The 11,917-nt window shown below is 35.2% G+C and overlaps 1 protein-coding gene across 1 annotated transcript; it reads left to right on the top strand.

Annotated features, from left to right (window-relative positions):
- The first annotated feature begins 2,084 nt into the window (after positions 1-2,084).
- On the top strand, positions 2,085-9,403 carry il20ra (interleukin 20 receptor, alpha). Its single transcript, XM_030128344.1, has 7 exons — positions 2,085-2,360; positions 3,263-3,386; positions 4,252-4,460; positions 5,151-5,326; positions 5,425-5,569; positions 5,851-5,987; positions 6,884-9,403. The coding sequence occupies exons 1-7, from the start codon at positions 2,312-2,314 to the stop codon at positions 8,009-8,011; spliced, it is 1,968 nt and encodes a 655-aa protein (XP_029984204.1). The 5' UTR covers positions 2,085-2,311; the 3' UTR covers positions 8,012-9,403.
- The last annotated feature ends 2,514 nt before the right edge of the window (positions 9,404-11,917 follow it).

Below are 11,917 nucleotides of genomic sequence, written 5' to 3'. Positions count from 1 at the left end.
GATGTTCAGAGGCTCCGTAGTGAATGTGGAAACACTGTCACCTTCTGCAACGATGATTCACCAGTAAAACCCATGGAGTTTGATCAGTAACAGCGAATGGACACACTTGGTTTATGTTCAGTTAAGGATAGATTTTACTGAAAAAGTCACTTTTTCTCAAGTTTTCTCTCCTTTTGGTAAGATAACCATCAAATGTAATCTCAGCCTGACGATTAAAGTACATGATCAGTAAAATAAATATAGGAAAATACCAGATTTTTACTGAAAAAGCAAAATGAAGAGATTATATTATGATAATGGTGATAAATCACTTAAGAAAGGTTAAATAGAGAGAAAAAAAATAATTTGGGAAATGACACAGAAGTAGCACTGGTCTTTACGGGTTAATAATAAAACAAAATAACAACAAAATTAATGTATGTGTCTGCTTTGAAAAACTGTCTGCAACCATCCAACATTCTGTTGACAAGCGGTGTATAAGATTTTCCTACTGATATCAACAAACTTGGAGTGAGTAATAACACAAGTGAGAAAAGACTCGACATAGGTGATTTTTTTTTTCCATCACAAAAATAATGCAAAAACAACAAACCTGAATACCTATCTTCACATTTCAGGTATGTACAAAAGAGGTTCATGTAGAAAATCACCTTTGAAAAAGAACACTAAATATAAAGTATACAGGGTTACCTGATGAGGCTCACATCCAAATGGATCTGTCATCACTTTGAGGAGGTGGCCTGTCATGTGTCGCCCATCTTCATGGGATGGATGGAAGCCATCATACTGAGCAGCTGGAGCCAGAAACTCCAGAAACTCCTCCAGTTTACAATACAAGATGGGATGACCACCCTATCAAGCTTCACTAAAAATCAAAAGCAAAGTTCAAATATTTCCCTGTTCAAATTTTTATGTGTATTTGTATGTTAACAATTGCATCTAATTTATATTTGTATGTATGTATTTTCTGAAAATACATGGTCAGAGAAAGATATTTTGTTTGTTATTGGTTAATCATTTTAATATGTAATGAATAATAACACACTTATTTCAAATATTGCGGTTTTCTGATAAATTGCAACTGTATAGTATATTAAATAAAAGTGGAGCCAGCTGACAACAGAGGTGCAGTATAAGAGGAGCAACAAGTATTTATGGATATTGCGGGATGTAAATCTATTCTAGTAGATACCCAAAATAAAATGAAGCTGAAAATGAACATAAGAGGTTATCTTTAAGAGTGGACAGTAGGAAACAAACTGTCAAAAAAGATTATGTGGCAAGTTTCAGTGAAGCTCAGGATGGTTACCTTTGAAAAAAGTTACTGTGACTTTGAAAAACTGCCCACCTCTTGTTTCATAACTTTATTAAATTACAAACAGCAAAAAATAAGGAATCTATTGTATATTAGGAATACCATAAAACCTACATCAAATTCAAACCTAATACTGAGGTAGGCATACTTAATTAACATGAGTATTTCCAGTTCATATAATTGCAAATATACACCGTATAAGTGCTGGACAAGTTTTACCCAACTGTATTTGAATACAGGACTTTTGCCAGGTACACACCCTGATGTTGCTGCAAATTAAGCAAATTACTTTGTATAACTGGTTCATATAAATCATTATAGCACAAGCCTGTTTATCAGTAAACCAGCAGATGAGGTCTAGCAGCTCAAAACTGTGTATTGTATGATTTCTTCTTCTTCCCACTCCCCACATAACCTACATAGGGTGTACATGCACGGGTATGTTTTGACGTACACCTGTATAACAGACATGAGTGTTTGCAGTTGAGTCTGTATTGCATTTGTATGGACTGGAGATGTTATACTCAAGTCAAATATGAATGAGAGGCTCAAACCAGAAACACAATATAGGTCATTCATTATTTAATTAACCTAACTAAGTTGTTAAAAAATAGTTTTACTAGTAAAACCAGTAGAACTAGGTATTGTTTTCATGCTCTTCAACATTTCTTTGCCCCTCCCCACCGGAACTATAGGCTACACCTGCACAGGTGTAATGTGAGCAAACAAGTGAGATCACATTCCTTCTTCCTGCACGGAACCTTGTACCAAAGTATGACATACTGTCAGAGAAAACTTAATGATAGAGAGACATCAGACCTCAGTCATATAAGCCTACTTCCTCCTTTACCTCTTTGTTCCTGATTTACCCGTTCAGGGGGACGTATGGGACAGGTGTTGTCGGATTATGCGGAGCCCACGTACAGGTGAAAGAGCACAGACCGGGTCGGAGGTTTAAAATGTTGGTGTTACCTGTAAAAACATGAGACTGCCGACATGTGGAAAGAGTTCATTTTTCTGACCATCGGAATCCTGCATTGTACAGGTAAGATCCCATAACCTACAACTAAGAGAGCTGCTGCCTATCGGTTATTTCGGACTAAAACTAATATGGATACTATAACAAATGAGGTAGGCACATTTCATACGTGCTGCATAATTCAATGGCATATTTTGTTTTACTTAAACATTCCCTTTTTTTTTCTAACTTTTTTCTTGGCACTTTACCAAGTACTTTGCAACTTCCATAATAATCAAAATTGTTGACTGACTAAAATCTGTCACTAAGAGAGGGATTTGAAATTAGTTTTATGATGTGTCAACACTGTAAATCACATTATAATCAGTATGCAAACATGGAGTTTAACCACACGCAGATGTCCAGGTTATTTATTAACTCACCGGTGTTTTGCCCATAAAGACTAACCATTGGTCACTGACTGATCCCAGCTGCTCCTATGGATTGACCCATATCTCGATCACCATTTGTAGTATTACAAATTTTTGTGCCCCGCTCCAGCTAAAGATCAGTTTCTCATAGTAAAGATCACTAGACTCAGTGAGCTATAGCTTAATTTTGTATTTGGAAGTTTCTTTTCAATAGTTTACTCATGAATCCTTTGGCATTTAATCATAGCAGTGTACCTGAGAGTTCTGCACAATTATAAAATTACATACAGTTTATTATAGTTGTTGTAACTAGCAAGTCTCATGTGTCAGATGGTATGGGCTAAACTGAAGCAGTGTGTAGCTTTCAGTTTATAAAACAAACAGAGGAAGATATACAGAGAGGAAGTTCAATGGTCAGTCATAACACCTGTTAAACTGACTAAACATGCAAGAATTTGACCAAAAGTGGCATGAGTATAACTATAAACAAATGATGAACCTGATGACAAATATGAACTCAACTACTGTACGTTTCTGATTTTTTTTTTTTCTCTTCAGTCTTTTCCTTTCCTCCCAGCCCCATCAATGTCACCTTCTCTTCGGTAAATCTGAGGAATGTCCTGCAGTGGTCTCCAGGAAATGGCACACCACCAGAGGCACACTATACAGTACAGTATGCCATGTAAGTAAACATTTTAGAATGCAAATAAAAAATATATAGACAGTATATATATATATATAAAATCAGGCACTTCGCTTACTACAGCTTAACCCATAAAGACCCTGCACTACGTTTTTGTCATTCCCGAATGGCATTTTCACTACATCTAACCTTTCTAAAGTCATTTATCACCATTTATTTATAATATTATCCTCTGTATTTATATTTTATCAGTAAAAAGCAGGTATTTTCTGTGTTTAATTCACTGATCATGAAAATGTTCATAAAAGCTCAGATTAAAGTTGAGGGTTATTATATCAATAACAGAACACTGAGGAAAAAGTGACGTTTTCAGCAAATATATCATTAACTGAACATAAACCCAGTGTGTCCTTTAAGTGTCATTGATCCAACTCCATGGTTTTTACTGGTGAATCAATGCGGTAGAAGATGACGGTGTTTTCACATTCACTATGGAGCCTCTGAACGTCCCAATGGGTCGTATCTGATGACCATGAAAAGATGACAAACTGCATTTTTCACCAATTATTTACATGTATTGATAGGATTAGTGGATCAACAGGCATTAAACAGTTTAGATCAGTAGATGGTTTTGGTCAGTGATGGATGTTTGGGTCTTTAAGGGTTAAATTTGAACATTTCTCATGATAATCATCTTGTTGAAGCCAAAGGACATGTCTTTACATCCAACTGAAAGAAAAATGAAAATGAGACAGGACCAAACAAAAGCCAACCTAACTAGATCTCACAAATGTAAAGGCTGCTGTAACCTGAGTTTCATTGCTTGAGGAGAAACTGAACAAGTGGGATCTGCTATATTGTTAGTTATTGTACTTTTTTCTTCTTTATGTCTTGTCTTTCATAGCTATGGGGACAGTGTTCTGGGAAGCAAAGGAAAGCGGCTTCACTGGAGGTCAGTGCGACTCTGTACAGAGATTGTGCGGAACTGGTGTGATTTGACCAATGAGACGTGGGATCTTGAGGAAGGGTACTATGCCAAGGTTCGTGCTGTGGGAAGAAAAGGAACCTCCAAATGGGCCCTGACACAGAGCAGATTTGACCCAAAGACTGGCAGTAAGTTAAAGTAACGTCATCGCCTTAAACTTTAGCTTGTTCATTAATTGCAAGAAAAATGCAGAAGTTGAGATATTCATTCATCTTAACCCCTAAACACCTGGAACTATTTTTATAACTTTCAAATGAATTTTTCCTCTACATTTAACCTTTCCTAAGTGATTCATCACTATTTATCATAGTAGTATCCTCTTCATTTTGCACTTGTCAGTGAAAAGCAGACATTTTCCTATGTTTAATTTACCATGTAGATTTTCACAAAAACTAAGCCCAAAATTATTACACCAAAACCAAGAAAACTGAACAAAAAGTGACTTTTTCAGCAAAATATGTGATTAACTCAACATTAAAACAAATGTTCACAACCACGGTCATTTGTCGAACAACACAGGTTTTATTGGTGAATCATTGTTGCAGAAGTTGACGGTGTTTCCATGTTACTACAGAGCCTCTGAACATCCAAATCTATCTTATCTGAGCCCTTTGAAAAACTGAAAAACTGCATTTTACCTTAATCACTTAAATGCATTCTTAGGATTAAAAATAATTCTAGATCAGTAGTTAATTTTGGTTGTTTGTGGTGGTTTAGGTCTTAGAGGGTAAACCTTTTTTGGTAGCTAATGACATACATTTAAATTGTTTTGTACTATAACTAAATGGTTTCTGTCCTTTCCTCATTTACCCTTGCAGCTGATTTGGGTCCGCCACTGGTTTCTGTGGAAATTGAGAACATGACTGCCATCATCACTATGAGAGGACCAATGAGATACGTGCCGAACAACCAAACTCCTGCAGTTCCCATGGCAACCATTTACCCACAGATGATCTACAACCTTTCTGTCCTTAATACCTACAGTGACCAAATTGTGAGTAGAAGTATATGATGGTCCTACATACAACATCTTCACTAACCTCTATGACAGGTTAAACACTGAACCAGGTCTAATTTGTTGTTTCTGTGCAGCGTCATTTTTCAGTGGTCTCCCACAAGTACACCTATCACCTTTTGGATTACAGCACAGAGTACTGTTTTTCCGCCAGGGCAAGGTTTCTCGCCATGCCTACCCACTGCCTGTCCTCAGCATGGCACTGCATAACCACACCTGAAGGTACAGCTACACCATGTATGTGTGTGTGTGTGTGTGTGTGTGTGGTTGAAAGACAATATTTATCTTCTTGTTTTACAGGTAGAAATGAATGAAACATAATAGGGTAGCACATGCGAGATTGGATTACGGAAATGGATAGTTTTGTCTGATGCATCTTGTTGAATTAGTTCATCAGTTTTTCTTTCATTCCATGTGTCAGTCAACATACTTTTATCTTAAGTGTTGGTTTGAAGAATTTTTCTGATCTGATTATCTTGATTTCCTCTTGACTTTCATTCCAGACCCGGTGATTACCCAACTAAAGAGGATCGTTGTGGGTATTGTTGTTCCATCAGTGTGCATATGTTTCCTGGTGGTGGGTGGCTATGTTCTGTATCACTACCTGACGGGGAAAGACCAGAAGAACCCTTATTTTCTGGTAATTCAAACATACATTACACAGACACATTTGCTCTCTTAACTTTCTTATTCTTTAGCAGACGATGCAATAAAGCTTTGACTGTATAGTTTTTATCACCAGTGATGGAGGAAGTATCCAAATCATTTACTTTTAAGAAAGTACTAATACCTCACTTACACAACAAATACTTCATTATGAGTGCAAGTTTCATTCAAAATCTTAAATATCTTTAAAGTCAAAATACTCATTATGCAGCAAAATGCTCCCTGTTAGTTATTTACTATTATATATGATGTTACACTCATAACTTTATATACTGTTAGTAGTTTAATCTACGGTATCATGTTCTATAAGATCATTGTGTCTCAACCCATAAAGGAACATTTGGAGATACTTAGCAGGAAGGGAAGGGAATAAAAAATTGTAATGCGAATAGTAACTAAATTCCAGTAACTACAAATCATTCAAGTGTAGGGGAGTGTAATATCTGACTCTCAGATGGATTGGAGTAGAAGTGAAGTCTATAGTATACAGCATAAAATATGAATAAGTCAAGCAAAGTAACTCAAATATGTATATTCCACCACTGTTTATTTCATTGACTTAACCTCCTGATACACAGGAAAGTTTTTTTTTTTTTTAATTAAATAATAATTTTAAAAAAAATATAGAAAGTACTTTGTAGTTTTTTTTGTTTGTTTTTTTAAGTAAAAGCTGTCAAACAAAAATGCATTGCTGGGTCTCAGGAGGTTAAAATATATTTTGCATGCATTGAAAAATACTCCAGAAAAATGTACAAAGGTTGAACTTGAAAGGTTGAACCTGAAGTCTTTTTGTGCCTGAGTTATCTTTGATAATCAAGACCTGTTACATGATATTCCACATCCTAATAGTCTCACTTGTCAACCTTCCAGAACCCTCCTCGTTTTCACCCTCCCCCTCTGACGTTACAATCTGATAATGTCAACGTCTTCGTCTTCACTCCCATTGTGGATGAGCTGCCTTTGGACACCAAGGAACACAAATCAGACCCTGCCTCCATCAGACAGGTCCCCCATGACCCAGATCTTCCACCAAGTTATGCCCGCCAGCACCCTGAGACACCCCCACCACCAGAGGAACCGTGGGATGACTTGTCTGTTGCATATGGATGTGTTGGAGTAAATCCCCAGGTGAATTTTGGAGGAGAGGGGGAAAACATGGAATTGAGTAGTGAAGGAGGAGAAGGCGGGGCAAGGTTAAATGAAATAGATGCAGAAAACCACAACTACAACAAGCAAGAACAGGAAGTTAAGGATGGGTCCTGCATCACAATGAAGCCTGTGCGATCAACCCCTTACCAATCGCAAATGTCATCATCACACATAGAGTCGAGCACTTATTTTGCACAGGCACATGCATGTCCTCAGATAAATCCAGTGTTACTGAATCACACACATGAGTCAGTAAGACCTTTTCAGGGAGCAAACAGCGGTGCTGTAGATAAGGAGAGAGAAGAACGCCCTGGTTTATTTCTAAATAAAAACCCACAAACAGGCCTCTTCGATTTAGCTTTAAATTTGCTATCAAGCAATGAGGAAGGGATGGAGGAGGAAGTTAACAGAAAGGTGATGGGAAGAAGAACAGATGGAAGTGAGAGTGAGAAAGTAGCCCTTCTTTCTGCTTATGCTTCACAGAACATCAGAGCCATGCCAGCCCCTCGCTGTAACCAGTTAGAGCTCTTACCATATGATGTCCTGAGATCAGCTGAAATGCAAGAAATGGAGGGTGAGGGAGCTCTTACCGTTAAGTGGGATCCTGAATCCAGAAGGATAGTGTTCCCAGAGGTGGATTTCAGAGAGGAGACAGGGTTGGACCAGCTGGAGTCAAAGACGGAGATGTTGCGTAGAGAGGGGGAAGAGGAGGTGAACAGGGAGCTGAGGCTGGAAAATGTATTTATCAGGCAAGAGTCGGGGGAAGAGGCAGGGGGACAGGTCGCCAAGGAGACAGGTGAGGAAGGAGATATTTTGACCAAATGGAACTTAGTAATCTCAATGGACTAGTAGATGATATTCATCGACAAATGTACCCAAAAAGTACCGGGCACTAATACAGTACTTTCTAAGTGTCATGAAAATCTTAAATGACAAGCACCAGTTATTTGCTTCTACCAGAATACACCGCATGCCATAGCTAAAACTTGACCTCTTATACCTTTTATTGTTGCTACTTTGAAACTGTTGGGATTTACATCTTGTATCAAAGATGCCAAATCCTCAATAGGATTTACTGTCACATTTAGTTCAACATATTTGTGCTGGAGTCATAACTATATTTTTGTCTATTGATAATGGATGTGTCAGATCATTAGTCAACTGTTCAGCACAAAACAATAACAGGAAACCACTTTTAATGTTGCAATCTAAGGCTTTTTAATACCATATAAAATACCAACAACAGACCACTAGCACATTAGATCCCAAACCAACATAGCACTTTTTTTTCCTTGACAGACTGGAAGTTGTTCCACTGGAGGAGGGACTGTGGGTTTTTTTATAGCCGTGTGTTTACATGATAGGATGTGTTTACTTGATAATGTTTTACTGTCCATCTGTCCTTGTTTAATTTCCAGATAAACTCTAGCACTCGGCCAGTATGTTTCCAATAAATGAAGAGTACTTATGTAAATGATTATTGTTCTTAAAGATTACACCATCCTTTTTATACCTATATAGCAATAAAGGAAATGCATAGCTTAAGAGCTTTTGCACTTTTTTATGTGATATGTGAAAAAAAAATAGCACTTTCATCTAATCTGTGTCTGGTCTGCATTTTATTTCAGTATTTTTGTATTTGAACTGAAAAATGTCAAAAAATATAATATTTGTGTGTAATCATTTTCTTTCTTTCTTTTTTTTTTTTTAACTGTGAGCAAATTACTGTATGGTATACAACGATGACAGCACTATTACTGTGTCTACTTTAATTCTGTGTTCAGGTAGTTTTGTTGTTGCTGGTGTAATCCCTTGTTCGTTTGTGCTGGCAGAGTCATCAAAACAAGCTTAAATTCATTTGTAATTAACTTTCAGTTTCATCTTTTTTACTGATGATTCACTTTGAAGAAATGAAGGGAAATATTATGATGTGCTATTTTTATTTTGTTTGAACAAGTTACGCCCACTGAAAAGTTACATAAAGGAAGTCATGTTGATAATGCTTGTAAAGGATCCAGTTTCTCTGTACTGTAATGTGGGGGATTTCTGCTACTGAATTACTGCACAGTATCTTCCTGTATTCTGGTATGTGAGTAAACATACAAGAGACAATTAGAAACTGTGGTTCGTTTTTGGTTTGTGTATTACTGAAACAACTCAGGTATTCTGTGATGTATACTCAACAACAATTACTGTATATGTTGAGATTGATGACAATCAATGTAAACTAATCTAATCACATTATGTTGGGTTTAATTCTAGGTGTGTAAAGTATATTAACTTTCACAGGAAAATGTCTGCAGATCTTTTTCTAAATGGGGACATCTGCTGGCCAAATCATAAACACATTACAACAACCAGGTACAATAAACATATCCAGGGATCAGTATTGGAGTATGTTGTGCTTCAATAATATCTCTTCAGTAAAGCGCTAAACCCAAAAACAAATGTTAAAAAATGTTGTAAAAATGCAGTGTATATTTCAAATTTCCTGGTTAATTCACATTTCACTTATGTAGACCTCTGTCTCTATTTTCTAAGTGTCTTCTGCTTCTAACATTTCAATAAGTAATAATGAACATTTATTTGAAGTTTCTTGTTCCTTAAAGGTCAGGACTGTACTCTTTTAATACTAATAAAAATAACAACATTTTTTACATACATGAATGACAAATACACAACATTTTTATTTACTGAAAAACTCTGGATGATAAAGAACAATTAGGCCTAATAACTTTCAATAACTAAAAAAAATTCCTTAGTTATAAATAGCATAATAATCATTTGCGGTTTGAGAGCCATTTGGTTCAGCATGTTCAGTGTTAAGTTCTTTTTTTTTTTTTTTTGGTTTGTTTTATTAATAAATCTTTGTGTCCTTTTGGCAGCAGAAATAGATCATTTTGACCACAGGCACTGAAAGGCATAGGCCTAATGACAGTTCTAAGAGCCCATGACTGACAGGGGCCCTATAAAATAATAGAAAATTAATCAGCATTTTGATGAAAATTAGCCTATCAAGATTAAAGAATCTTTGTTTGACAAGGAATTAATCATCGGAAATTAATTAATCATATACAATTTTTTTTTTTTTGGTTTTCTTTTTACATTAGTTTTGTTTTGCTTCTGGAAGAAAAGAAAAGAAAAGAAAATGGATAAAATTCAGCCAGACTTTGCTGAATTGCTGAAAATGATCCAAAAAGTAAAAGTATATTTAGCCTAGTTGTAACTGTTTATTGCTGTAAAAAACATTCTTATACTATTATCATTAAAAATAAAAACATTATTAAAATGTAAAATATGGGTTGCACTTTCCTCATCAATCTTGCATGAAATTGTATGGTTTGTATGGTTTAAGGCACTGAAGTGTTGGGGCGCAAAGTGATAGTTTTTTCCTCCGAATTCCTGATGGCACCACTGACTGACCTATGACCATTTATTTAATATAACAGCCTTTGTTTTTATTTTCACCCTAAATGTTACTTAAACCCATCTGGATTTCAGTCTTAAACATGCAAATGTTTATTAGATTATTAGATAGAAGTCTATTGCTCCTTTGGGCAGAGCCCTCAGGAAATTGAGGAAAATTATCACCCCAAATGGGACTTAAACCCACGACCCCAACTTAGGAGGCCAGTGCTTATCCATTAGGCCACTAGGGCACATTATTACAGATGATCATTGTCAATTATAATAATAAGAATAATTATTATTATCATTATGAATTACTGTTTGTATTTTTAATGCACAATATCCTGTTTTAACTACTGTTTTCATAGTTATTGTTATTATTATTTCCCTATTTCCTTTTTTTAACCTTCAAATTCTTCTTATATGTATATATTCAGTGATGTGCTGCTCTATAAAATTTTATCTAATGTAATCTAACCTAATTTAATTAATATAAAATGTATTTAATATAATGAAATATTGTAGTATGATATAGGTTGTATTTGTATATGTAGTTGCGATCGTATACATATATTGAAATATAAGATTGAAAATACTAGAAATATAATTGTTTTTTAGTGTTAACTAAGATACTGTTACTTATTTTATGATAAATATTGCTTTTTTTTTTTTTTCCCTCATACTTTATTTACAAAACATTGTATACACATAGACCAGAACATGGCATGGAGAAAAATAACACAACATAACATAATGCTCGAGGTGAGGCAGGAAGAATCAAATACAACTACACAAATAGGCAAGCAAATTAAAAGAAAAAAATAAAGAAATAAAAGTAAAGAAATAAACAAGAAGAGAGAAAAATAAATAAATAAATAAATTAAAAAAAAAAAAAAAAATTACAACTTAAATTCGTTACATAAGGCTTTAGTCTTCATAGCTTTAGGGTTAGTACAAAAGTTGAGTGTGTCTTGACAAGATTTCAAATAAGATTTAAAGACTACAAAGCTGGGTTTTTGATTAGCAAATTTGCTTGTATGAATATGAAATTTAGCTAATAAGGAAATGAGATTAAGAATAAACAATTTCCGAACAGGCAAATCAGTAATAAAGAAACCAAATAAAATATCTTCAATTTTGAAGTTAAGAGAAATATCCAGCTTAAATATTGCTAAATTAGCCTAGCATACTCGCTAAGCTACGCGTCATGTTTAGTACTGAAACTGTAGCCTGTAAAATAAAGCTCAAGGTGTTTTTATATTCAATTAACAGACATAAAAAAAACATATATTCTACATTAAAACTGAGTGACTTAATGTAAAAGCTCATGTCATGTAGAGGCTTTCC

This window comes from Sphaeramia orbicularis, chromosome 24, assembly GCF_902148855.1.
Source record: "Sphaeramia orbicularis chromosome 24, fSphaOr1.1, whole genome shotgun sequence".
In the NCBI taxonomy this organism is placed as follows: domain Eukaryota; kingdom Metazoa; phylum Chordata; class Actinopteri; order Kurtiformes; family Apogonidae; genus Sphaeramia; species Sphaeramia orbicularis.
Note: the sequence above shows the minus strand (reverse complement) of the source record. Positions and strands in the feature narration are given on the sequence as shown.